General features: G+C 37.9%; 1 protein-coding gene across 14 annotated transcripts in view; it reads right to left on the bottom strand.

Moving 5' to 3' along the window:
• Positions 1-2,599: 2,599 nt before the first annotated feature.
• LOC147821220 (ankyrin repeat domain-containing protein 26-like) overlaps positions 2,600-24,189 on the bottom strand; it is a 122,032-nt gene continuing 100,442 nt past the window's right edge. For 10 of the 14 annotated variants that reach the window (XM_087201226.1, XM_087201221.1, XM_087201223.1 and 7 more), the window contains 8 exons: positions 21,398-21,465; positions 20,924-21,017; positions 17,719-17,831; positions 16,100-16,223; positions 9,257-9,547; positions 7,752-7,966; positions 5,381-5,619; positions 2,600-4,132 (listed from right to left, as the gene is read on the bottom strand). In XM_087201226.1, the coding sequence (XP_087057352.1) occupies positions 5,424-5,619; positions 7,752-7,966; positions 9,257-9,547; positions 16,100-16,223; positions 17,719-17,831; positions 20,924-21,017; positions 21,398-21,465 (1,101 nt within the window). In that variant the 3' untranslated portion in view covers positions 2,600-4,132; positions 5,381-5,423. Of the gene's footprint in view, positions 4,133-5,380; positions 7,967-9,256; positions 9,548-16,099; positions 16,224-17,718; positions 17,832-20,923; positions 21,018-21,397; positions 21,466-24,189 lie in introns of those variants that run through there. The other 4 variants (XM_087201230.1, XM_087201232.1, XM_087201234.1 and 1 more) reach the window with 3 other exon arrangements.

Consider the following 24,189-nt stretch of genomic DNA (forward strand, 5'->3'; position numbering starts at 1 on the left):
ACTCCTCCTCCTAGACGAGTTCAAACTGTAGCCATGAAACAGGGAAGTGAGGAGGCCTCTGTTTTTCAAGCACAGTTTCATCCTGCAGCTGAGTCTCTGGGGAGACCCAGGAGGGAGGGTGCTGAGCCAGGGCAAAGAGACACACAGGCTTTCTGAGACTTTTTAAAGTTATGAAGCATGACAAAATGAGGACTACGTATATCCTTTATTGGAAACGTTTATATTTTCACGCCTTTCATTTGGTGTTATAAAACACTGAATGGAGGTTCTATTACACAATGAAAGGAAAGAGATGCCATTTGCTTTTTATGATTTATTTCAAAAGTCAATTAATATAAATGTAATTCATAAATTTTGTGAACACACCTGCTCTTACTGCTCTAGTTATACTTTTGTCCAACTCTTGCCGCATCTGACATAAATCAAATGTTTAAGCTATCGTAATGTTTAAGGTATAGAAGAGACATTTTATGGGAATAGTGTCACTTCGAAAATGTGGCCTTTAAGACTTACAGAGACAAGATCTAACCTGAAGAATGCTTGAAAGTTGCATAAGTAAAATTCTTAGTTTTAAGTTTAGATAATAGACAATACATATACGCAGTGCCGTTAGGGTAAAACCTAATGCCATTTGGTCTATTAAAGGAAAAAAGTGAGAGAGAAAAAGTTATTGTAATCCAGTGAGGACAGTGTATCTAAAAGTGTATCTTACTACAATTGACTTATGTGTTTTACATATTTCTTCGGCCTAGGTTAGTCGGTTTTTTACTCTGTATGTCTGGTAATTAACTTTCTAAATTATCAATAAATGAATCTGATGCTGGCAAAAATAAAAGAGGGTGGGGGAAAGGGGAAAAAAAGAATTGAAATGTGTTATGTACATGTACTGATTGCCTACAATTAATGTAATCATTATGTATGGCAAAAAATATGCTAATAAATGTCAAAAAAGAAAAAATCAGTCTGTTAAATATAGAGATGATGTTTTATTAAAACAAAATATAAAGCTCTTATTTTATGCTGAATGCATTGCTTTATATTTCTTTATTTTCCCCTATAGTACCGGGGATTGAACTTAGAACCTTGGGATGGCCAGGCAGGCATGGCGACACTGAGCTACATCACCACTCTATTTTATAGTTCTTAGCAAAACTCTGCCCATTATAAAACTTTAATCCTTTTTTCCACATTAATAGATTTTTACTGAAAGTTAACTCTACTTTCCCCTACTTTTAAAATAATTAAAAATTAAACATACATTCTGTTATTAATTTCTAGCACAGAATCTGAAGTATAGAAATGGAGAAAGTGGTATTGTTATAATGGCATGCAAAAAATCTATTCGCAGAAGATTTAAAATACAAAGGGGCCAGAGATTCAGCTCAGTGGCCCTGCCGCCTGCCTTGCAAGCACAAGGACCTGTGTTCGATCCCCGGTACCAAAAAAAATTTTTTTTTAATTAAATAAAATATAAAAGAATAAAGAATAAAGCTGGCATTTAAAAAAATAAAATACATACAAATATTTCAGAGAAATCTGCTTAAAAAGGATAAACATTGGTTAGAGCCAGTTTGCAAACTCTCTTTGCTTCATCACTTTCTAGAAATGGAAACAGGGAAAACAATATGCAGCTCTTACTATAACTTTGCTATCTTTTCAGAAGTTAGAAGTCAATTCTTCAGAAACATGTGACTCATTAATCTTTTCCATTTATGAAATGTGGGGAATGTGCCCATCTATTTTACACTTTCCCCAGCTAACATGTTCTTACTGAAAACTTTTGTATAAAAGCTTTTTTCTTACTAATGCTCCAAGGAGGGTGGAACCTAGCACACACAGCATCATAACGCTTTGTAGTGGCAATGATAATGTGATATCCAATGCCTTTATGAATTTTAGGTGTGAAGACAAGTTTCTTTGACAGGTTTCCCAATATTTCAAAAGACTCTCTTCTGTCACATTTCTGCAGCAACAGCATTACAGACAAGTGTTACAAAAGTACCAAATGAATACCAGAAGAAAGTGGAAGCATTTATTAAAAGAATCCTCTACCACCACTAATTTAAACTATGTAAAATGTCGATCATACTTTTACAAGACTTGAAAAACTAACCATGTAATTATATTTTCCTACTTACTTACTTTCTATAGATAATAGATTTTATGTCTTTATATCCCATCCACAAGAACTCATAATACATGAATTTGGCTTTGATAAAAATGAAATCTTTTCCTGAAAAGATTGTTCAATTTTGTGAAGAACGTTTTGGCCTTTTTCCTTACTTCTTTATCTTACTTTCTGCATTGCTGAGACAAAATACCTGACCCCAAAAGTTAAAGGAGGAACAGTTTGTAGCTCATTTTGTAGAGGTTTCAACCCAGAGTCAGCTGGGTCCAACGCACAGTGGCATCACAGAGGAGAAACAGTTCATGGCATGGTAGGCAGAAGGCTGTGAGCCTGCCTTCATCTTTCCCTTTATATCCCATCCAGGCTACAAACCCATTTGGATGGTGTCACCCAGGCCCAGAGTGGGTCTTTCCATTATACACATCCAGAAAAATGCTAAACTAATCAGTGGACTAATTCAGTTATCACCTACTCTTAATCCATATTCACACACCCCAGATACAGCTAACTCTGAAAAGCTCCACCTATGAGCACATAAGGCTTTGGGGGAACATCAAGACATAAGTCATAACACTTCTCTGTGTGTGTGAGTGTTGGAGTTTGAATGCAGGACCTCACACATGCTGAACATGGACTCTACCATTGGACAACATCCCCAGCCCTGTAATGAAGACATTTTAACTCTCTAGATAGGAAATACTTGTGGTATAGCAAATTTAAACCACAATCATTGTTTTTTCTCCTCTTAAAGACTATCTGGCAGAAACTGTCTCTGTTCCAGCCATGAGTGGCCTCCACCTCCATTAACTGTCTGCCACATTTCACTGACCCTTGAGTACTTTATAACATAAATGATAGCTGAGGGCAACTGATTTTCAGGAAGAGAGAAGAAAGCTTAGAGGGAAAAAGGACAGACTCAGGACATCCTGAGGGAGGGCTGCTCTGGAAAGTGACCCCCCCCCCAAAGCGCACTCAAGGTCTTGAGAACAGAAGGCTCCAGCTCTGTCCTTGTTGGTGGGAGGTTGGAGTGGTTTGGCTCACAAGTGAAAACTGACAATTTGCTGAATTTAGAAAAGTCCTTTTAATTCTCACTTTCCCATTAAATTACAGTTTCCTTACATTTCCCTTACTATAAATTCAGAATTGTTGTTCCCAGTAGAATGGCTTACTACAGTGCCCAGCACATATTATGAAAACTGTCTTGGTGACACTAATCACCATCTTTTTTTTTTTTTTCACTAATCACTATCATATTCCGCTAGATGGGGTGTCACCAAAGACTTCTGACCTGTGTCAAGGAACAGGTTAGTGGAAACTGAATGTTGCCAGGAGAAATAAAAAAGCCTGAAAAATTGCTAATGTTTATGTTTACTATTAAATCAAAAGGTATATTCACTCCTTGTGAATATATATATTTAAGGAAACATGCTCCTTTCTCTGTAGTGTGATGTTTGTTTCTTGATGGGGATTGCGCTTCTAGGGCTGGAGAAAGCGAGTCCAGCCTTCATGAGGGAAGCAAGTCTGCAGCGTCTTTTATACTTGCCATTTCCAAAAACATAAGGTGACAAAATTGTGCACAGCAGAACAGTGCACCGTGGCGTTCAGCTTATTAGAATTCTCTCACAGCTGCTGGTTTTCAAACTATGTCGGCAGAATCTAAGGTTCCCCTGAGGACACTGCAGGCTGAATGGAGAACAAGTCCCCCTTTAGAGCCTGCACTCCTTCTTCAGCCAGACAGTTCTACTTCTGCTTCGTACAACAGTTTCATGCAAACATTTTTTTCTTTAAAAAAGTTCTATTTGAAAATATTTTTTTAGAAAGTAGTGAAAGTCAAAGTCCCTAATCTGACACATGAGCCATCACAGGATCAGAGAGGTCATAACTTGGCTGTAGTCACAGGGCCAGCGGGTCAGGCAGGAATGGGCTTGCAGTCATCTCGCGGGGCCTGAGTTTTGAATAGTTGCTTCTCTCATATTCAGGAAAGATTATACATTTTTAAATCACCTTAGAGAAAATATGTAAAACTGTCATGGAGCTCAATGATGTTCAACATGAGACGTTAAGAGTAGCTCTCTAACAAACTTGAGTTCTAAAGTTATGAATATAGATAAAGCATGCAAATTAATATGAATTGTTAGTAGCCACTAAATCACAGAACAGGGAACTTGAAGGAGAAAATCATAAGACGTGGTTTACTCAAATCATTCAACAAGTGAATAATCCATGTTTTGGATTATTTATAGCAAAATTCAAAAAACAAAACAGATTTCTCTTTACCATCTAGCATCATCTAGCCACCTCTCACCATGACTTGAGATATACAAAGACATGGTTTAATTTCAATCTTAGTCCCGGCAGAAGCAACAGGAGAAGCACCATATGGACTTAGACTCTCTCTGCCTCCCTCCTGCAGGGACGTCCTGGCTGCATGAAATCAGGTCTGCTGTCTCTGCGGTGAGCAGCTGCTGCTGGGACAGATGCCAGGTGCTTGTTTCATCCACTGACAAGTGTGTGCTGAAGTGTGTGATCCTCAGTGAGGCACTCACATGCCCACATCTGCCCGTGAGCTATGTGCTAGCAACAAAGCTTATGATGGATCTGGATCTATCTGACCTATGTTCTGAGTACAGATGGAGGGAGGTCATTTTCTGCTACCTCACTGCAGTCACAACAAGAAAGATGATGATATAACCCTTATATACATGTTTTCTTCCTCCTTGACTTGAAATATGCTGAATCTAGGCACTGTACTACATACGTCTACATACATCAACAAATTCATGCAGTTGGCACAATTCTGAACAGGAGAAGTTAAAAATACGTATAAGGAAGTCACAGGAATTCCCCAGGTCTTCTGACTCTCCTTTCAATGCTCATCCATCAGACCAATTATTTCTATGCTGAAATATTTAAGTACCACATCTAGGTCAGTTACATTTTTTGAATAAGGTTAACGAGTATCTCTTGAAAAATGAGAGCTACAGGGACTTTTTTAAAAAATTGTAAATTTGTTTCCTTTCTTTATAGTAACTCATATTAGTGTGATCTTTACTTAACATGTGTAAGTCAACTAACTAAACACAGTATTTCATCAGATTAACCTCTCCCCCTGGCATCAAACCCAGGGCCTCATGCATGCTAGCCCAGTGCTCTACCACTGAGCTACTTCCCCTGCCCAGTATTTCACCAAATTATCAACAAGAATTAAGACAGAAATCTGAGATACGAAGGAAAGATGATACTATCACTAACCTTGGTCAGTAGCTCTCCATGCTGTTGTTTGAAGGCTGTGGGTTTAATGGAGGAACCAGGAAGTTTCTTCCCTGGGAAGAAAACTTCTCTGGACCACTAAACTATGATGAAGATTTCTAACACAAGGAGATTCTAGGACAGGTCTTGTACTAACAGTGCTCAGTAATGATCTATTTTGTTGTTGCTCCACCAGAAGTCTGATATTGGCCTCTTCTAGCTGCTCATTAGCCCTGTGAAGACTGCAAAAGACAAATACTGAATATCAAGCAAGTGTGCTCATTGAGACAGATGGGTGAGCGTACAGAACATTCTTGAAACCTTAGGTACCAACAGTTACATGCTTTGCAGCACAAAAAGCTACATTGCTTGAACAGAAGTTTTGATATATTGGGCAGGAACATAGTGCAGTACAAACATTTACATTGCTTGAACAGAACATCCTGTGGCAAAAACATGGGGTCGGGGGGCAGGGGCTTGGCAACAGACAAAGCCCTGCCCTGTTGTGCCTTACTTCTTTACCACCTTAACAGTGAAAATGTATCATAGCGCACCTATCACAGGACAATTAAAAGTGTTCTAAAGAAGTACATATATTTGTAGTGGGATTCCTAACTAACAAGCCATTCTAACAAAGTGAGAAAGAAATGGCTGTCAGTGGTGGCTGGCTTCACAGGAAACACTGCTACTTCCTATAAGAGCTCTTCTTATGAGATTCCTGAGGAAGCCACTAGAAACACTTGTATTTAAAGGATCACTATGAGAGATAATGGATAGGTTAATTAGCTTGACTGCAGTAGCCATTTCTCTTTGTATATATATCTCTATAATCCCAGCACTCTGGGAAGCTGAGGCAGGAGGATAACAAGTTGGAGGCAAGCCTGGGCAGCTAACTTAGTGACTGAGACTGAGATCCTGTCTCAAAATTAAAAAATAGAAAAAAAAGGTACATATGTGTGTGTATGTATGTGTGTGTCTACAACAAACAGACATAGGAAAACATTATGTTGTACTTCTTACATATACAATGAAAAAATAAAACTAAAAAAAAAAGAAGTGTTTATATTTAGTTAACCAGTTTAGGGGTTTTAAAAACCATTTCTTAAAGATATTTTCAAGTGGTGGCTTTCCCACCTGCATATTTGCCCCATTACCTGGCAATGAGAAACTACTTCAGCGCAACCGCCTCCAGGGGAGGAGACCGTGGGCTCAGTGATCACAAAGAACCAGGGCACTCCTATGGAGGCATGGCAGGTGAGCCCGCCTCTTCTGTCTTCCGCCCGCCTCTCACACTAATTCACACCAATGAGCTATACTTCTGCTCGTCCCTGTGTGAATCTTTCCCTATATCACAAATATGACTTTATGTAGAGTAGAAGAAATATGCAGCATAGTTTGTCTCCAGGCCGCCTCTAGTGATAGCACCAAAGACCAAAGTCAAGGGAAGTTATTTTATCAAGTGGCAGAATGCACCCAGACGAGCAGTATTAGTAGTACTTGACCTTCTCGGTTTAGGTTGTAATCTTCCAAAACCAAAGTTAGTAATAATTCTACTTAAATGAATGCCAGGATGTAATGTCATAACAACATAACTCTCTTAAGCATAAAGCTTCAAAAATAGCTGAATGACTAGGTCAGATTACCTACAGAAGAATGCTGTAACCAAACGTGATGGTACACACTTGTAATCCCAGCACTCTAAAGGCTGAGGCAGGAGGATCGCCATGGGTTGGAGGCCAAGTTGGGCTACATAATGAGTTCAAGGTCAGCCTGGACTACAAAATGAAACCTTGTCTCAAAAACCCCAAAACCAGTAAAAGGTGGAAGAAATACAAACTTCCTTTGTCTAACATTTTGAAGATAAGTTCATTTACTAACTTTATTTTCCAAAGTTATATTGTCCACTTGGCATTCGTATCCTAATTTCTTTTTAAAAATTTGTTTTTGTTTGTTTATTTTTGGTACCGGGGATTGAACTCAGGACATTGCACTTGCACGGCAGGCACCGGAACCATTGAGCTAAATCCCCGGCCCAATTTCTTTTTTAAAAAATTCTTTTATTGGTACATTTTAGGTATACAATACATTTACATTTATCATTGGGTGCTTGTACCTGTACATGATGTATCTTAGTTCTTATTTTTTCCCCCAGTACCTGTGCATCCTTCACCCCCTCCACCCTTCCTTATTTACATACTTTGTTTCCATTTTTTTCTTTCTCATAATTTTTCCTTTCCCTTCTTCCCTTTCCCCTTCCCCTCCCACCACCCCCACCCCTTTGTCATATCCTAATGTCATGGACCTGTCTCTAAACATTATGCTTTAAGGGACAAATTAACGAGCTTAAACTTTCTGTGATTCTGTTTTGACTTACTTGTTTAGTTCACTGGACAATGACTTTCTTCTAGCCAATTCTTTTAGATATTTTTGCCTATACTTTTCCAATAGTATTTTATTGGACTCTTCTTGAGTCTTCATTTGAAAGAGCACTGATTCCAGGTCTGCAATTCTGAGTTCCATCTGACTTCTCAATGAACCATTACTAGTCTCTGTTAATTGCTGTACATATTCTTGACATGCTGCTTGTCTCTAAAGCAAATTAAAGGATATATTTTAAAAGTAATTATACCCCAATTACAAAAGGTGATCAAACTATGCAGTGAATGTTTCAATTCAAAAATTTTATTACAGTATAAAACAGTGCTATTAATCCCCTTCAAAATCCTTCCCCTCTCTTTTGACACACTTAAATCCATCATCCTTGCCCCTTTCTGAAGCAGTTCTGGAAGTCCTCTTTCATGAGTGTCTTTATAAGGTGCGATTAAAAACCCAGTAAATACTGCTGCTGAGTGCTGTCCAATGAAATGGCAGGCTTGCAACAACATTATGATGTGTCCTCATCTACCTTAGCCACCAGATCTGGCACCATGTGACTTCAGGCTCTTTCCCAAAGTCAAAATGACCATGAAAAGTAAACATTTTGAATCTGTTCAGGACATCAAGACAGCCATGACAGCACAACTAAGGGTGGTCATGATAGAAGACTCCAGAAGTGCTTCAGAAAGTGGCAAGAATGATGACACAAGTATGCCCAAAATCAGGGAGAGTATTCTGAGGGGGACTCATGGCAATGTGTCTTTTTTATTGTGATAAAATTTTGGGGTTGTTTTTTTTTTTTTGCCACCGGGGATCAAACTCCAGACCTTCTGCTTTCGAAGCACACAGCAGAACCACTGAGCTAAATCCCCAGCCCCAAATTTTTAAAAATATTTAAAACATTCACTGTATGTTTTGATCATAACTCAGTTATTTTGTATTTATTTCCTTTAGTTTTGAGGCAATGATTCAGAAAGAAATTTGATATATGTGAAAAAGATGCTGGATTTACCATCACTATTAACTGCATTAAATCTGAATTATAAAAATTGTGAATCTTTTTTTTTTCGTGGTGCAAGGGATCCAACCCAGTGCAAGGAAAGCACTCTACCGCTGAGCTCCTTCCTTAGCCTAGAATCATTTTTAATATTCATGTAATCTGATCAAAGAATAGAAACAATTCAAAAACTTAAAAACTGAACAAGGTGACAATTTAAGAGTACTGTATAACTGTCAAACCACGTTTTTCTCTGCTTTTAACAGTTTTATGTCCATTAGTCTTCAAAAATCAAATGATTCTTTAATAAATACCATTATTCTGAGAGATCAAGTTAGTTATAATGAAATGGAAATATTTAATGGAAGACACAAGATGTCATCTTCCTTCTAAAAAATTCACAAGACAAAAGTTATAAGGGAAGGGGAAGAAATACATACAATGTAAACATTCAAAATATAATTTTCATGAAATTATTTCAGCACATTAAAGATAAATAAATTAACCTGTAAAAACAGATTGACTTGTGATAATTTTTCGACTAATTCCCGCCTGGCTCTTTCTTCAATCTCCTGCTTATACTGTTCTAGTTGGCCATGTTCTAGCACATTCTTCTCTATGTGACGTCTCAGGTTAACTACTTCTTCTTCCAGCTTCTTTTCATTCTTCTCTAGTGTCTCACACTTCTTTTGTATATTTTTCATAGATAATAACTCGTGCTGGAGAAAGTCACTATTTCTATCCAGATGTAGACATCTGGATGATGCAGTTTCCAGTTTTGCTGCAAGATCATCAACCTGCATGAATAAAAGAACACGGATTGGTAATGAAGGAAGTAAGCTGGAAATAGAATCAAAATTTCTGACAGAGGGCCGGGGAAATAGCTCACTGGCACCCCGCCTGCCTTGCAAGCACAAGGTCTTGAGTTTCATCCCCGGTACTGGAGAAAAAAAAGAAAAGAAACTGACATAAATTCACTTTTCACAAAACATAATCTGTACTATATTCTTAGAAAATATTCCCTTGAGGCCAGGGATTTAGCTCAGGGGTTCCACTGCCTGCCTCGCAAGCGCAAGCTCCCGAGTTTGATCCCCAGTACCAAAAAAAATAAAAAATAAAAAGGAAATATTCTCTTGAATTACTCAAAAAATCAACAGTTAAAACCAGCAGGAGGCATGAAAATATACCTTTTTTTTTCCCCTCCAATGTTTTTAAGTTTAAATAGTGATTTGTTATGTTTTTCTGTTCTTCCCCCCCCCATTAACTTTATTGGTACATTTTAGGTATAAAATACAGTTACAGTCATCACTGGGATATTGTACCATTACATAAGTCTCTTGGTTCTCATTTTTTTTCCCCTTCCCTTGCCCTCCCTTCAACCCCTCCACCCTTCCCTATTTGCAAAGACCTTGTTTCCATTTTTTTCCTCTTCTCATATTTTTTCCTTTCCCTTTTTTCCCTTCCCCTACCCCTCCCAATTACCCTGCTCTTTTAGACCTTTTCTTCCTGTTACACAATATCAGTTATACATTTTTAAAATTACAATATTAACATGTAGGAGACATTACCACAGATTTTACAGAATTTGAAAGGATATAGAAAGCATATTACAAAAATCGTTTTGGAAATAAATTTGACAACGTCTAAGAAGTAACTTAGAAGACAAATTAATGAAACTAACTCAGGAGGAAATATAAAATTTGAATAGCACCTATTAAAGAAAGTATATTCCTAGCTTGAAAACCTACCTATATGACAACAGCAGGCTCATAAACATTTTAACTGATAAATTATATCAAACATTTAAAGCAGGAAAAAGAAGGAACACTTCTCCCCTCATTTTAGGAACTCAACATTGTGCTAATCCTAAAACTGGATAAAGATAATAGAAGAAAAAAGTATGAACACAGATAGAAATTTGTTTAACAAAACAAACTCTTAGAAGTCAGATCTGGCAGTATGTAGAAAGTGGTTTTATTATAGGGATGGCAGTGTTGGTTCAGCATTGGAAAATCCACCCCAAAAGTCATCGTTTTAACAGAGGAAAGGAGAAAGCCATATGATCCTGTCACTAGTTGGAGAAAGAGTATTGGACTAAATTCTACAGCTGGTCATGGTAAAAGCTATCAGGAGACTAGGAGTAGAACAGAACCTTCTCAACAGATCAAAGACATGTACTCCATACTTCCAACAAAAACTCCTTCTATGAATGGAGACGATACAATGCTTTCTCCCTCAAGTGGGGAACAAGGGCATATATGCCTACTCTTCATCTGTCCATTAGACTTTGAAACATAGGTCTAAACCAAAATAGTCTGGCAATAAAATGACACAACTAGGATAGGATTGGCACGGCAGAAGCAAAATCTTTATATGTAGATGACATGATCATCTACAGAGAAAATACTAAGAAATCTCTAGGAGCCCCTAGGACTTGTACTTGAATTTAGCAGGATTAGAAAACACAAGGTATATATAAAAATTCAGGTCTGTGTATACTTGCTATAAATGAAGAACTGGATATTGAAATTTTAAAGTTATGTAGGAGTACAAAGGACCTAGAAAAGTTAAAAACAAAAACAAAAAACAGTGTTGGAAGGCATTTAGCACCCAATTTTAAGACTTCTTCTAAAGCTACAGTAATCAAGGCAGTGTTGGTGTAAGGAAAGACATACAGATCACTGGAATAAAACAGAGAATCTAGAAATAGAACCACACATATATGGTCCACTGAGTTTTGAAAGATTATTTAACATTAGCATTTTATAGAATATAAACTCGATTCAAGAGCCCAGGAAGAGATAGTGTCTTCAGCAAATGGCACTAGAACACCTGGTATCCATATATAAAAAGTTAACCTCAACCCTTTTTTTCCCATACATGGAAAATAACTTGAAGGGATCTATGAACCTAAATAAGAAAGTCTAAAAGTAAAAAACTTTAAGAAGAAATTATAAGGGAAAATATTTATGAATTCAGGGTAGGCAAGAACTACCTAGGATCATGATGTATAAAAGAAAAAAAAAAGATAAATGAGATTCCACCAAAATTTAGAACTTTAAATGACATCATTAAAATGAAAAGTAGTCCTTAAACAGACCATATTTACAATGCATATAACCTATGAGCAGAATATGTAAAGAATTCTCAGAGCTCATTAATAGACAACCCAATTAAAATGTAGACATAAGAGGATGATAAATAGCCAGTATAGCACAAGGAATGGTGTGCAATTCTAGAATCAGAAAAATACTCATCAGTACAATAATAAGATTGAATTATACAGTCTTTAGGGACATGAAGTCAAAAGCTTTAAAAGCCTTGTCATGACTTTTTCTTTTTGTTGGATTCTCCCCCTTTGCATTTAATTTGTCACACCCAGTCAGTGGATTCATTCTGCTGGGCTTCCTGGGGTTGTGATCCTCATTGTCTTTTCCTAGGGTATTGTCTAAAGTTTTTTGGAGTGCCGGTTTGGTATTCATGATGTTCCTGAGGTGCTATTTATCATCAAAGTATCTTATTTCTCTATCAATTTTGAAAGATAGTTTTGCAGGGTACATCAATCTGGGTTGGAGGCTCTTTTCCTTTAGGGCTTGAAATACATCACTCCAAGCTCTTCTGGCCTTGAGGGTTTGCATTGAGAAGTCTGCTGTGATTCTGATGGGCTTTCCTTTGTGTGTGATTTGTTTCTTTTCTCTCACTGCTTGTAGAATTTTATTCTTCTGTTGGATTTCTGGAATCCTAACTATTATATGCCTATGTGTAGATTTTTTTTGATCAAGACTAGCTGGAGTCGTATATGCCTCACTTATCTGTATGTCAAGTTCTTTTCCCCTCCTTGGGAAGTTTTCTGCCATCACTTCTGTGAAGAGTTTTTTTATGTCATCTGCACTCTCTCCTCTTTCTTCATTGACTCCAATCAGCCTTATGTTATTCTTCTTTGCATCATCTAGCAGCTGCTGGATTGATTTCTCATCTTCCCTTACAATTTTAAAGCCATTTTTCTTGTCCTCCTCACTAATTGCAATCTTATCTTCTATATGTGAAATTCTATCCTCACATTGGCTCATTCTGCTGCACAGACTTTCGATGGAGTTTTTAATCTCTTGGAAATTTGTTTGTATCTGTTTTATGGATTCCATTTGTTTCCTATGTTGGGATTCCATCATGTTCCTCAGATCCTATATTGTTTTCTCTGTGTCCTCTCTAGATGTATTAATCATGTCTTGGACCATGAGCAAAATCTTTGCTGTTATCTGAGTAATTATTTCTGATTTCATTTTTCCCAGATCCCCTTTTGTTGCCAGTTCAGAGAGTCCAGGTGGTTGAGTATCAGAGTGTTCCATCTCTTTTCCCTTTGGGGTTGCTGTAGGTGATCTGGAAGTCTGTTTTGGAGGATTATGTGTCTTCTCATTCCCCCGGGAGTGGGGTGCTTCTGGCGGCCACACGGCTCACCTTCTCTGCCCTAGGAGCTTGGGATGGCAGTGGGGGAGCTTCCTTCCGAATACTGGGACCGGCTGAGCTTCTCTCCCCTAGGAGGTTGGGGTGGCGGCAGGGGAGCTTCCTTCCAGGTGCTGGGACTGGCTGAGCTTCACTGCCCTAGGAGCCTGGGATGGAGGCGGAGAGCTTCCTTCCAGGTGCTGGGACTGGCTGAGCTTCACTGCCCTAGGAGCCTGGGATGGAGGCGGGGAGCTTCCTTCCAGGTGCTGGGACTGGCTGAGCTTCACTGCCCTAGGAGCCTGGGATGGAGGCGGGGGAGCTTCCTTCCGGGTGCTGGGAATGGCTGAGCTTCACTCCACAAATATATTCTCTACACTCATTATTCTTTGTCACAAAACGTGCACTTGATCTTGGACTCTTTATTTTCCTAGGATTGTTTCATTTCTGTCCTTCTTAAAATGACTCTGAGCTATCTCTTAGTAGTACAACCAATCAATGCTAACAGAGTAAGATGCTGAAAATATGACTTTAATTAATGACTATGGTATGTATGGATTTTAGTTATAAGCCTTTTCCTGAATTGCAAAGGTTTTATGTCAATTGGAATTACATTCTAGAATGTCCCTGGATTGGACATAAGTGGAAGCAGAAAGGACCTAGAAAAGGAAGCAAACTCAAAGGGCTCCAAAGCGACTGTTATTGGAAGAGGGGTGGCCCTCAAAGAGGCTGAGAGGAAGGACTTTGAGGCCAGTGAAGGAAATGATACTGATACCTGAAGAAAGAGGACTCTGGCTACATAGCAAGCAGCTGAAAAACTGCTGAAAGATGAGCTAAAGTGAGACTTGCTGAAAACCAGGATTTACTGGGTTCAAATATCTGCTTCTCATTTGTAGCCTCTGGACATGTCAAAGAATGCTAAAATTTTTGCAAAGTAACATTAATATATAACACTGCCAAATAATGCTAAAACAAATGGCTTTTGGGATCAGATCAAATCCAGGGTGCTGCTGGGAATACATGGTCTGAAGACGAAGCCAAGGCTAAAAAAGAAGGAAGGAAGGAAGGAAGAAGGGAAGAAAGGAAAGAAAGGGGAGAAAGGGAAGAAAGGAAGGAAGGAAGGAAGGAAGACAGAGAAAGAAAGAAAGAAAGAAAGAAAGGAAGGAAGGAAGGAAGGAAGGAAGGAAGGAAGGAAGGAGATGAAGCCAAGGCTATGACTACAAAAGCTTTTGGTAAGATTTCAGAAAGACTTAAGGCTGTGCCCTCAAATGCAAAAATCTTAATGGAATCACCTTAGTACAGTTTCACAGGAAGCCTAAAATAGACAACTTAAGTCAAAAAGATTTGGAAAAGTAACTTCTCACAGGGCATGAATCCAATAAAATTCACAGAAAATATAAAATTGTCAAGAAAATGTAGTAGCAGAAGCACTGCTCACCAGCTTGAACTAAGACAAAACAGCAAACATGAAAGAGGTCTTTGGATGTTGAAGTTCTACATTTAGGAAGCAGGCTGAGAAAACCAGTCTGACTAGATTTGAGAACAGTTTTCCAGATATGATAACAGAAGAAAAAAAATTGATTAACTAGACTTTGTCAAAAGTAAATGCGGGGCTGGGGATTTAGCCCAGTGGTTCCACCACCTGCCTCGAAAGTGCAAGGACCCGAGTTCGATCCCTGGTGCCAAAAAAAAAAAAAAAAAAATGCTTGAAAACACACCACACCAAGAAAGTGAAAAGGTAGGCTACTGAGTGGCAAAAAATGTGTGAAAATCATGTATCTGGTAAGGGATTTATGCCTAGGATATATAAAGGACTCATAATTTTAAAATAAAAAAGACAACTCAATTTAAAAATGGAGAAAGAATTTAAATAGACATTTCTCCAATGAAGATGTGTGAACGGCCAGTCAACCTGTGAAAACACATGTGCTCCACACCATCCCCTTAGTCACCAGGAAAATGCAAGTGAAAACCACAATGAGACATCACTTCACTAGAATGGAATCTTTTTTCCATCAAAAAGAAGGACTGTGTGTGGCAAGGATGAAGAGAAACAGCAACTCTCATACAATGCTCGTATGCTCTCATACAAGTCTGGAAAACAGACTGGTACTGCTAGTTTCTCAAAAGGTTAACCACAGAGTTATCACATGATTCAGCAATTCCACTCATAAGCCAAGAGAAATGAAAACAGGCAAACACAAAAACTTGTACATGTATATCCACAGCAGCATTAATAACTGTCAAAATGGAAACTATTCCAAAAGTCCATCAAGTGATGAATTAAAAATCCATTAAGAGGATATTACTTAGAAGAGGAAATTAAGTACTGATACCTGCTAAAACACAGATAAATCTTGAAAGCATGCTAAATGAAAGAGGACAGTAAAAAAAGATGCCAGAGCACATATCATATGAGGACTTTGATACAAAATGTCTTGAAGAAGCAAATCTCAAAGTACATCAGTGGTTCTCTGAGGCTGAGCAGGGAAGGTGATGGCTAAAGGGTATGAGTTTTCCTTTTAGGGTGGAAGAATGTTCCAAAACAGTGGTGATGATTGCTAACTCGGTGAGTATACCAAAAGCCACCAAACCACATACTTTAAATGTCTGAATTTCAAGGTATGTCAATAGTGTTTCAATAAATATGTAACCTTCCCTCCCAGATTCTTTTGGTACACATGATTTGGGGTCATATAATGGTGTATAGGTTGGGTTTATATCATCAGCGAGGGCTTAAGACAGCAGTATGCCTTTTTAATAGAAAACCATTACATTTTTCATTGATATTAAGTCTATAAAGTAAAAAAAAAAAAACCCAAAAAAACCTTCATTTTACTGCTCAACACACTGAGAGATTTATAGGTCCCCAAACTAAGTAGTTTTTCTTCCCCAAACTAATGAAAAATTACCTTGTGTATTAGGATGCTAACTGGAATATCCAATTCATTAGATTTCAAATCTCCATGAAAATCGAAGTCTCCATTTTCCTGCTCATTTAACTCTGTTTTTGTCATTTTTAAAAGGTTCTTAAATCTGCAAGAATGTACAAAGTGAAGTTTTGAGAGTGTTAATTCTTTAAACAGATACTATGTTCTATTGTAAAAGAAGCAAATCTAGAAATTACGATTCTTTCATTTGCTTCTAGCTAACATTATTTGAAAGCATTTTGATGAAATTATAATCTTAGAAGAATATATGCACAATGTTTATGATATATGTGTGCACGTAAAGAGCTAACACTGTAACCATATACAGGATTCTAAAATTAATATCCACTTTGGTATATTAACATAAAAATGAACTTATTATTGTTAGCTAAAGCCCAGTAAGGTGAAAAAAATATATAAAATATACTGATATAGGAATGCTTAAAAAGATAAAGAAAATATACTTTGACACCTTTTAACCATGGTGAACAAGTAAAGAAAGTGCGCACAAAACTCTGAAGGTGGAATGGAGGTGTAGCTCAGTGATAGAGCATGTGTTCAGCATGTGCAAGGACATACGTTCAATCCCAGACCAAAAGGGAAAGAAAAGGAAACAAAACAAAACATCAAAGAGATTATTCAAAGTAGAAAATAGAGGAAATAGCATCTTTGAAATCTGAGTTGGAGAGGTAAAGAAAAGAGGCAGAGTTTAGGGGAAGGGAAATCAATAGAGAAATGATGGATAGACTAAAAGGTTGTTTAAATAAGACGTTTCAGCCTTTGTTAGCACAATGTTGACAAAATGCAAGAGATGCAAAACAATGTAAAGACAGACAGTTAAAGGAGAGAAAAATAGTGATTAGATTCATAACAAACTCAAGTTGTCCACAAATAAACAGAAAAGCAGCCATGTTGGGGACTTCAAGACACTGGAAAACATTCCATTTTCTTCATCTGGCGGTAGAAACATTTGTATCTGCAAGTCATATGTACATTTTGTGTGTATGAGCCATATATACAGTCACTGCTTTCTATCTGTAGGTTAATCAATAGTGGACTGAAAATACTCAGATAAAAACTGCATCTGTACTGAACACATACTGATTTTTTTTGTCCTTACTCCCTGAATGATATACCAATGATTTATATAACATTTACATTATATTAGGTATTGTCAGTAATCTAGAGACAATATAAAGTGTATGGGAGGTTTGCGTAGGTTATGTGCAAATACTACACCACGATATGAAAGAGACTTGAGTGTCCATGGAGTTTGGCATCTGAGGGGGTCCTGGAACCAATAACCTGAATACATCGAGAGATGACTGTACATTATTTATGTAGTATATATGTGTAAAGATACACACACACACACTAAGCAAACAGAAGGTTAATAACATGTACACCTCATGCACACATGGAAGCACCAAAGTGTAATTCTGTGATAGGTTTTATAACTAAAAAAAGAAAGAAGTACAAAGAAATACAAGATAAATCAAGATTAATTTTAGTGTTGTTAAAGATGATATAGGCTGTCTTTAGCTTTAGCAGTGAAATCATTTAATGAATGGTTGATAAGATTTGACATAAAAAAGTCTTACCCAGTTAGCTCTTTTTGAAACTCAGCATTTTTCTTCTTTTCTTCATCCAAGGTATATTTCAGATATTCCGTTAGCTCAGTAAGTTTCTTTAATTGTTCTTTATCACCTTCAGACTTTGAAAACCAATTTAAAATTATTTTTTAATCTAGAAATTCACTCGTCTTTCTTAAAAATATGACTTCTCATGAGTTCATGAATGTTTTAATGCATTGTATAAACCTGACACCAATAAGTACAGACTTCAAAAATAATTATTTCTCTTAACATAGCTCAAATTAACTTGTAGCTTCATAATTCCTTTTGTGAAATTTGTACTGCCAAAATTTGTTAAAAGTTTTACACATAAATGTTGATGAAAAAATTTAAAAAGAATGGTTATATTTCCATTTTAGTTTCTAAAGATAGCCTAGAAGTCTTTCCATCAATAACTTAAGTTTCCCAGATTTATTTAAACCATATTTTATCAAGACAAGTTTTGGAAACTATATACCTGATTTCACTGTATTTTTGAACCACCTGACTTTGGGAAGAGAAAGATACTAATTCTCCATAAGCAGTCTCTCAGGAATTTATCTCCTCCTCCTCTTCCTCCTCCTCCTACTCCTCCTCCTCCTCCTCCCCCCCTCCTCCTCCCCCCCGTCCCCTCCCCTTCCTTCTTCCCTCTTCTTATTCTTTCTTTGCTATTAAACATTTTTCCTTAAAGTTTAAGTCTTCTTTGTAATGTACAGAAATCTAACTTTTGAATGATTCTTGTGGCTATCATCTTGTTTCTCCTGCTCCACTGGCCTCTAATATTCCCTTGACACATGGTCTCACCTACAAATTTAGTGTTTTTATCACTTCTTGTACATTAAAACCTACTTTTCCTGCTGTAATTCCAATAAAGTAATGTGAGGGTCCATCAAGGACTTTTATTTTAATAGCACTCTTAACCGGCCAACTGCTTGGCAGCCTCTGCTCACAGTGTCCACACCTCCTCTCTGCTCCTCTAGCCCCACTGCTCTCCCAAAGGCAGTAGCTCAGTCTTGTCCCCATTTCATTTCAAATTCTCAGAGGCCCTTAAATCAGAGCCTTTGACTCTGATTACCTCATCCCCATTACCATCCCTGACCTCTGTTCAGGGGTCATTTATACTTTTACTTTTTCCTTTCAGTTCACTTCTCATAGAAGAAGCCTCACCAGCCATTATTCGGTATGAATTACTTCTGAGGAGAATCCTACACATTGCATATTGAGTCACATTGGTGTTACTTTGAATTTATTCATTTTCTAATCTTGGGGAGGGGGCATTTACCCTTAGAATACTGACCAGCATAATTTATCTTCTTTTCTTTTATAATGCTACTTTTTTCACTGGGGTCAGAATGTTTCCCATTGTTTTCTTTCCAATACTTTCCTGTTCTATACTGTGCTATTACCCATTTTTCAACACCTGAATACATTTGTGCATGATGCTTAATGTAAGAGTATGTCTCCTGGCATTTTAATTCACAGAAGACTCTTTATCATTATATTGTTATGGGCCGGGGATTTAGCTCAGTGGTTTCACCACCTGCTGCGCAAGTGCAACGACCCAAGTTCGATGCCCAGTACCAAAACAAAAAAAAAGAAAGAAAATAAAACATTATATTGTTATGTTATGTATATGAAAAGTATAGCAATAAAGCAGGACTAATTTATGTGAAATCTAGAAAAAATTAGTTCTCCATGTTTCTTCAGAGAAACAATACTCAGAACACTCTGGTGCCCCTGATTACGTGTCTTAGTTTGCTTTTCTTGTTGCTGAGACAAAATACCCAACACCCGCAAGTTAAGGGGGGAAAGGTTCATTTAGCTCACAGTTTGTAGAAGTTTCACTTCATAGTTGGCTGGCTCCGAGGCAGGGTGGCATGGCAGAGAGACATCTCAGAGAAGACAAGCAGCAGGAATAAGCAACAAGTGACAAGCCTCTTTCTATCCCTTCTATCTTGTCCAGGCTACCTACCTTTGGGATGGGTAGCACTCACACCATTAATCCTGGCATCATGTCCTTGATCCCAGGACTACGCAAATCAATCAGTGGACCAATTTAGTAATCACACACCCTTAATCCCAGCATCACACACTAGATTCAGCCACCTCTGAAAAGGCCCCACCCATGACCACATGAGGCTTTAGGGGACAACTAGACACAAGCCATAACATGTATCTTTGTAATGGAGCTGTGTGGAATAAGTTGCTCTGATGTTAAGAAATTAGTAGGGCTGGGGATTTTGCTTAGTGGTTTTGCCACCTGCTGTGCAAGTGCAAGGACCCCAGTTTGATCCCTGGTACCAAAAAAAAAAAGAAATCAGTTGGTGGAAGGAGCTGGCTCACAGCTCCAATTCCCCACACACAGTGCATTCTGTGACCCTAATTCCCAATGGCAGAGCATGAACAACAGGAGACTCTGCAGTGCTTGCTCAGCAGTTACATGGTTTTCATTATACCTCAGCAAACTGTCACCAGACTTGTACATCAATCTTCTGGACTGTTACATCTTTGAGTAGCTGGTAAGCATAAATGGCTGGAAAAAAAATCTGAAACCACAATGCTAGGAGTGCTAGTTAACTCTGTAAGATAAACAGCCATTTGTACTTTTTTACTGCCATCTTTTTCCTCTTCTTACAGTCGAAGAGAAATAAATGTTTCTCTGGGAAAAAATGATTGCCTAATGACCTAGTATCTATTCTTGATAAGGATATAAATTACAAGTAATTTATACTCAAAATCTCATGGAAAAGCTTTGATTCCAAGAGAAATTCAAAATTCTAGATTACATAAGTAAATATCCTGAAATTTTAAAAGTTATTATAAAATATTAGCTAGTATTCCAAATATGTAATTATATATCAATGTCCAGAGAAGCATTATTTCCAACAAAATGTAGAAATAACTTTCAGGTCCATCGATGGATAATGGATAAACAAAATGTGGTATATATAAAATATTGATTTTAGACTATCACAATCTTTCTTATTAAAATATTACTGCCAAAGTAATTGTATAAATTCAACTACCTTCTATAAAGAGGACTTCACTACAAGTAGAGCAAGTAGTATCAATATGATTATGACAGATATTTTTATCAATGAGATTTTTCTTATTGCCTAACATATTCCTATATACTATTAGAGAATAAAAATCCCTTTTCACTATGATAGAAATGCAGAAGAGACTGACTTACCCAATTTGCACTGAACAAGTTTTTCTGAAGGTGTTCAATTTTCCATGCTTGCTTTTTGACTTTACTTTTCAGCCTGGAATTTTCAAGTTGAAGTCTAAAATATTTATAGAAAAATAATTATTTTCATGGACCTATTTTTAAAAATCACATAATTTTTGAACATTTGAAAAAATATACACAATCTCAAAAATTGGAAAAAGTAGATGATTTGGTAATTATCATGGTTCTAGCTGTGGTCGTGGATAATTCTTCTGCAGTGTTGTGATGGAGCCCAGAGCCTCATATGTAAAGCACATGCTCTTACTATTGCACTATATCCACAGACCTAAATTTCTCATTTCAAGAAACTTTATCACAGGTAGAATTTCACACAGCTTGATGGAGATTTACTGATTATCTGACATATTTCTCAAACGATATTGTTCATTTGCTTTACAAATGCTCAAGTTATTTGTATAGTGCTTTAAATCATACTTTTGCAGGTGTTCTTGCATCTTCTCAGCACCCTGCACAGTCTCTGTGTATCGATTCTCTTCTTCCAACTGAAAAAACAAAACAAAACAAAAAACTTTACTAATAACCTGCCCACCACCAGTTTTCACGCTACAGTTGTACTGGAACACAGCCACAGTGCTCCACATCCGTACTGTTCATAGTTACCTCTGTGCTGCTACTAAGAGTTAACTGAATTGTTGAAGCAAGGATCCTCTGGCCCACAGAGCTCAACATAACACTATCTGGCCCTTTACAGAAAAGTGTATTGATCCCTGCTCTAGGTCTGAAACACACTATTCCTGATTTTAGCTGTCATCGGGTACTCAAACTGACAAAACCGGAAGGCTGGCACAGTACTATGTGCCTGTAGTCCCAGCTACTTGGGAAGGTGAGTCTCCAGACCAGCCTTGGCAATTCAGGGAGATCCCCGTGTTGCAGGAAAAAACCCAAAAACAAAAAAACTTGGTAAAATGGGGAAAAAGAGGAAATTCCTTTACTCATGCTGTCCTTTTAGTTGTATTTTTATATTACAAACATTATACTGTACTTTTGTATTTTTGTATTCCAAGTACGATTCATCAACCATGAGTTGAAAAATTCTTACATATGACTGACAAGAGGTATGCCAGGGATGCTGAAATGAGCATTACAATTCAGTAACATCTAGATGGCTCCTGAAACTGTTTGAGAAAAAGTATCTACACAAAAGTGAGAATGCCTGGGCCTGAGTCCCAGCTCCACCAGTTACCAGCAGTGGGATTGTAAGAAGATGAACTTTGTCTTGTTTTCTTCGTCTATGAATTGGGAGATAACTACAGCATCTACAGCTCAATAGACTGCTGGAAAAATTAACTGATGGAATATACATAAAGACCTTAGAAGAATATGTGACACACAGTGAGCTATATAAAATCTTTGCCATTAGATATTACTGTGTTTTATGTTTTAATAACATTTGATATTTTAGGGAAGCTGAGGCAGAAGATTGCCTAGGTCCCACCCAGCCTTGGTAATTTAGTGAGATCATGTCTCAAAATTTAAAACAGGAGCTGGGCTTTTTGTCACACACTTGGGATCCTAGCACTCAGGAGGCTGAGGCGGATTGCTCTAAGCTTGAGGCTACCCGGGGGTGACATAGTAAATTCAAGGTCAGCCTGGGATATAGAGTGAGATCCTATCTCAAAAATCAACAAGAAACAAATTAGGCCAGGTGTAGTGGCGAATGTCTATAATCCCAGCACTCAGGGAGGCTGAGGCATGAGGATAGCAAATGTAAGCCCAGCCTGGGCAATTTAGCAAGATCCTGTCTCAGAATAAAACATAAAAACAGCCCGGGTTGTAGCTCAGTGGAAGGCCCACGGTTCAGTCTCCAGTGCCAGAAAAAATTGTTTTAAAAAGGTGAAGCAGTAAAGAGCAAATACAGAAGTTTTCAGGATGCACCAGGGCTCTGGGTGAGGCTGTGGCCAGCAAGGTCCAGGGGGGTTTGGAGGAGGGAAGGAGGGAGACACTCACTGTGCTGCTCCCTGGTGCCTCCTGAGCTGACTTCAGGCTAGAGAAAGCAAAATCTGATGGCAGCAATGGAAGAGGTCTTTACAAACTCAACTGGCCATTATTCACAAAGAAGGCAGCAATAAACAGCGCATGGGGCCCAAAACACACCCCATTGGTTAATCAATGAGACCCACTGATTAATTCAAGTAGCCAACGGTATCTTACTGTAACAACTTACAGTTTATTTTCTCTCAGCACCACTCAGTGGGCAATGATCACACAGAGAGTGCTTCCTGGATTGAGTATTACGTATGTGACTCGACCACAAGAGGGCACGAAAGCCGCGGAGCTGAAGCTACTGGACCTTTTTGCTACACAAAGGTCCCAAATCAATTCCTTTCCAGTAAGTGCTGGGCTCCTTTTGCAAGCACTCTGATGAGCAAATGAAGGGTGTGTGGTGTGGGTACATAACAGAGCTTTTCAGTTGGTCAAATGCATGGTCTATAAATCCCAGGTATAGCTATATAATGAAGAAAGGCATTTCTTTTCTATGGTGAGAAAAATATGAACATTTGATAGAAAATTGTCCTCTATTAGATAAAGTGCTTCAATTTTATATTTCTTAAAATATCTTTATAATATAAACCATAACAAATGATTGGTTATAGTAGAAAATAATTAATTTCTTTTTGGACAAGGTCTTGCTTGTAGTTCAGCCTGGCCTTGAACTCACTATGTAGCCCAGGCTGGCCCCAAATGGTGATCCTCTTGCCTCAGCCTCCTGAGTGCTGAGATTACAGGCATGCACCACCATGGCCAATCTTAATTTTTTTCCTAGTAACTGCTAAGGAAAAAATATTTTCAATTTAGTCAAGGACAGGTGATGACATGAATATCAAGACATTATTCTCTCCTTAGGTCAATTAATCTATACTTAGGCCAGATTATTTCTCCAAAAACAAAAAAAGCAATGTAAGATTGCAGCCTGGCTAAATTGTTCTCCACAGACCACTGTGGTGCAAACAGTGTCATCACCAAGAGTCAAATGGGATGAGAAAGCTTCATAGCAAAGAGTAAATTGTGAGCCACTTCTGAATACTGGAGGCCAAATGAAAAGAAACTACAGAGAGGTCAGTACAAATAAAAGCAGGGAGAGGGTGACATCAGGACACTAACTCAGAGGATAAAACCCAATGGCAGGGGGAAAAAAGTGAGTGCACAGTAACTGGTGAATGTCTATAGTAGCATTAAGTGCAGCCAAAAGTGACCTATCAACCACC

This window comes from Heterocephalus glaber, unplaced genomic scaffold, assembly GCF_053883595.1.
Source record: "Heterocephalus glaber isolate CG9 unplaced genomic scaffold, H.glaber_assembly_v1.0 deba00001758, whole genome shotgun sequence".
In the NCBI taxonomy this organism is placed as follows: domain Eukaryota; kingdom Metazoa; phylum Chordata; class Mammalia; order Rodentia; family Bathyergidae; genus Heterocephalus; species Heterocephalus glaber.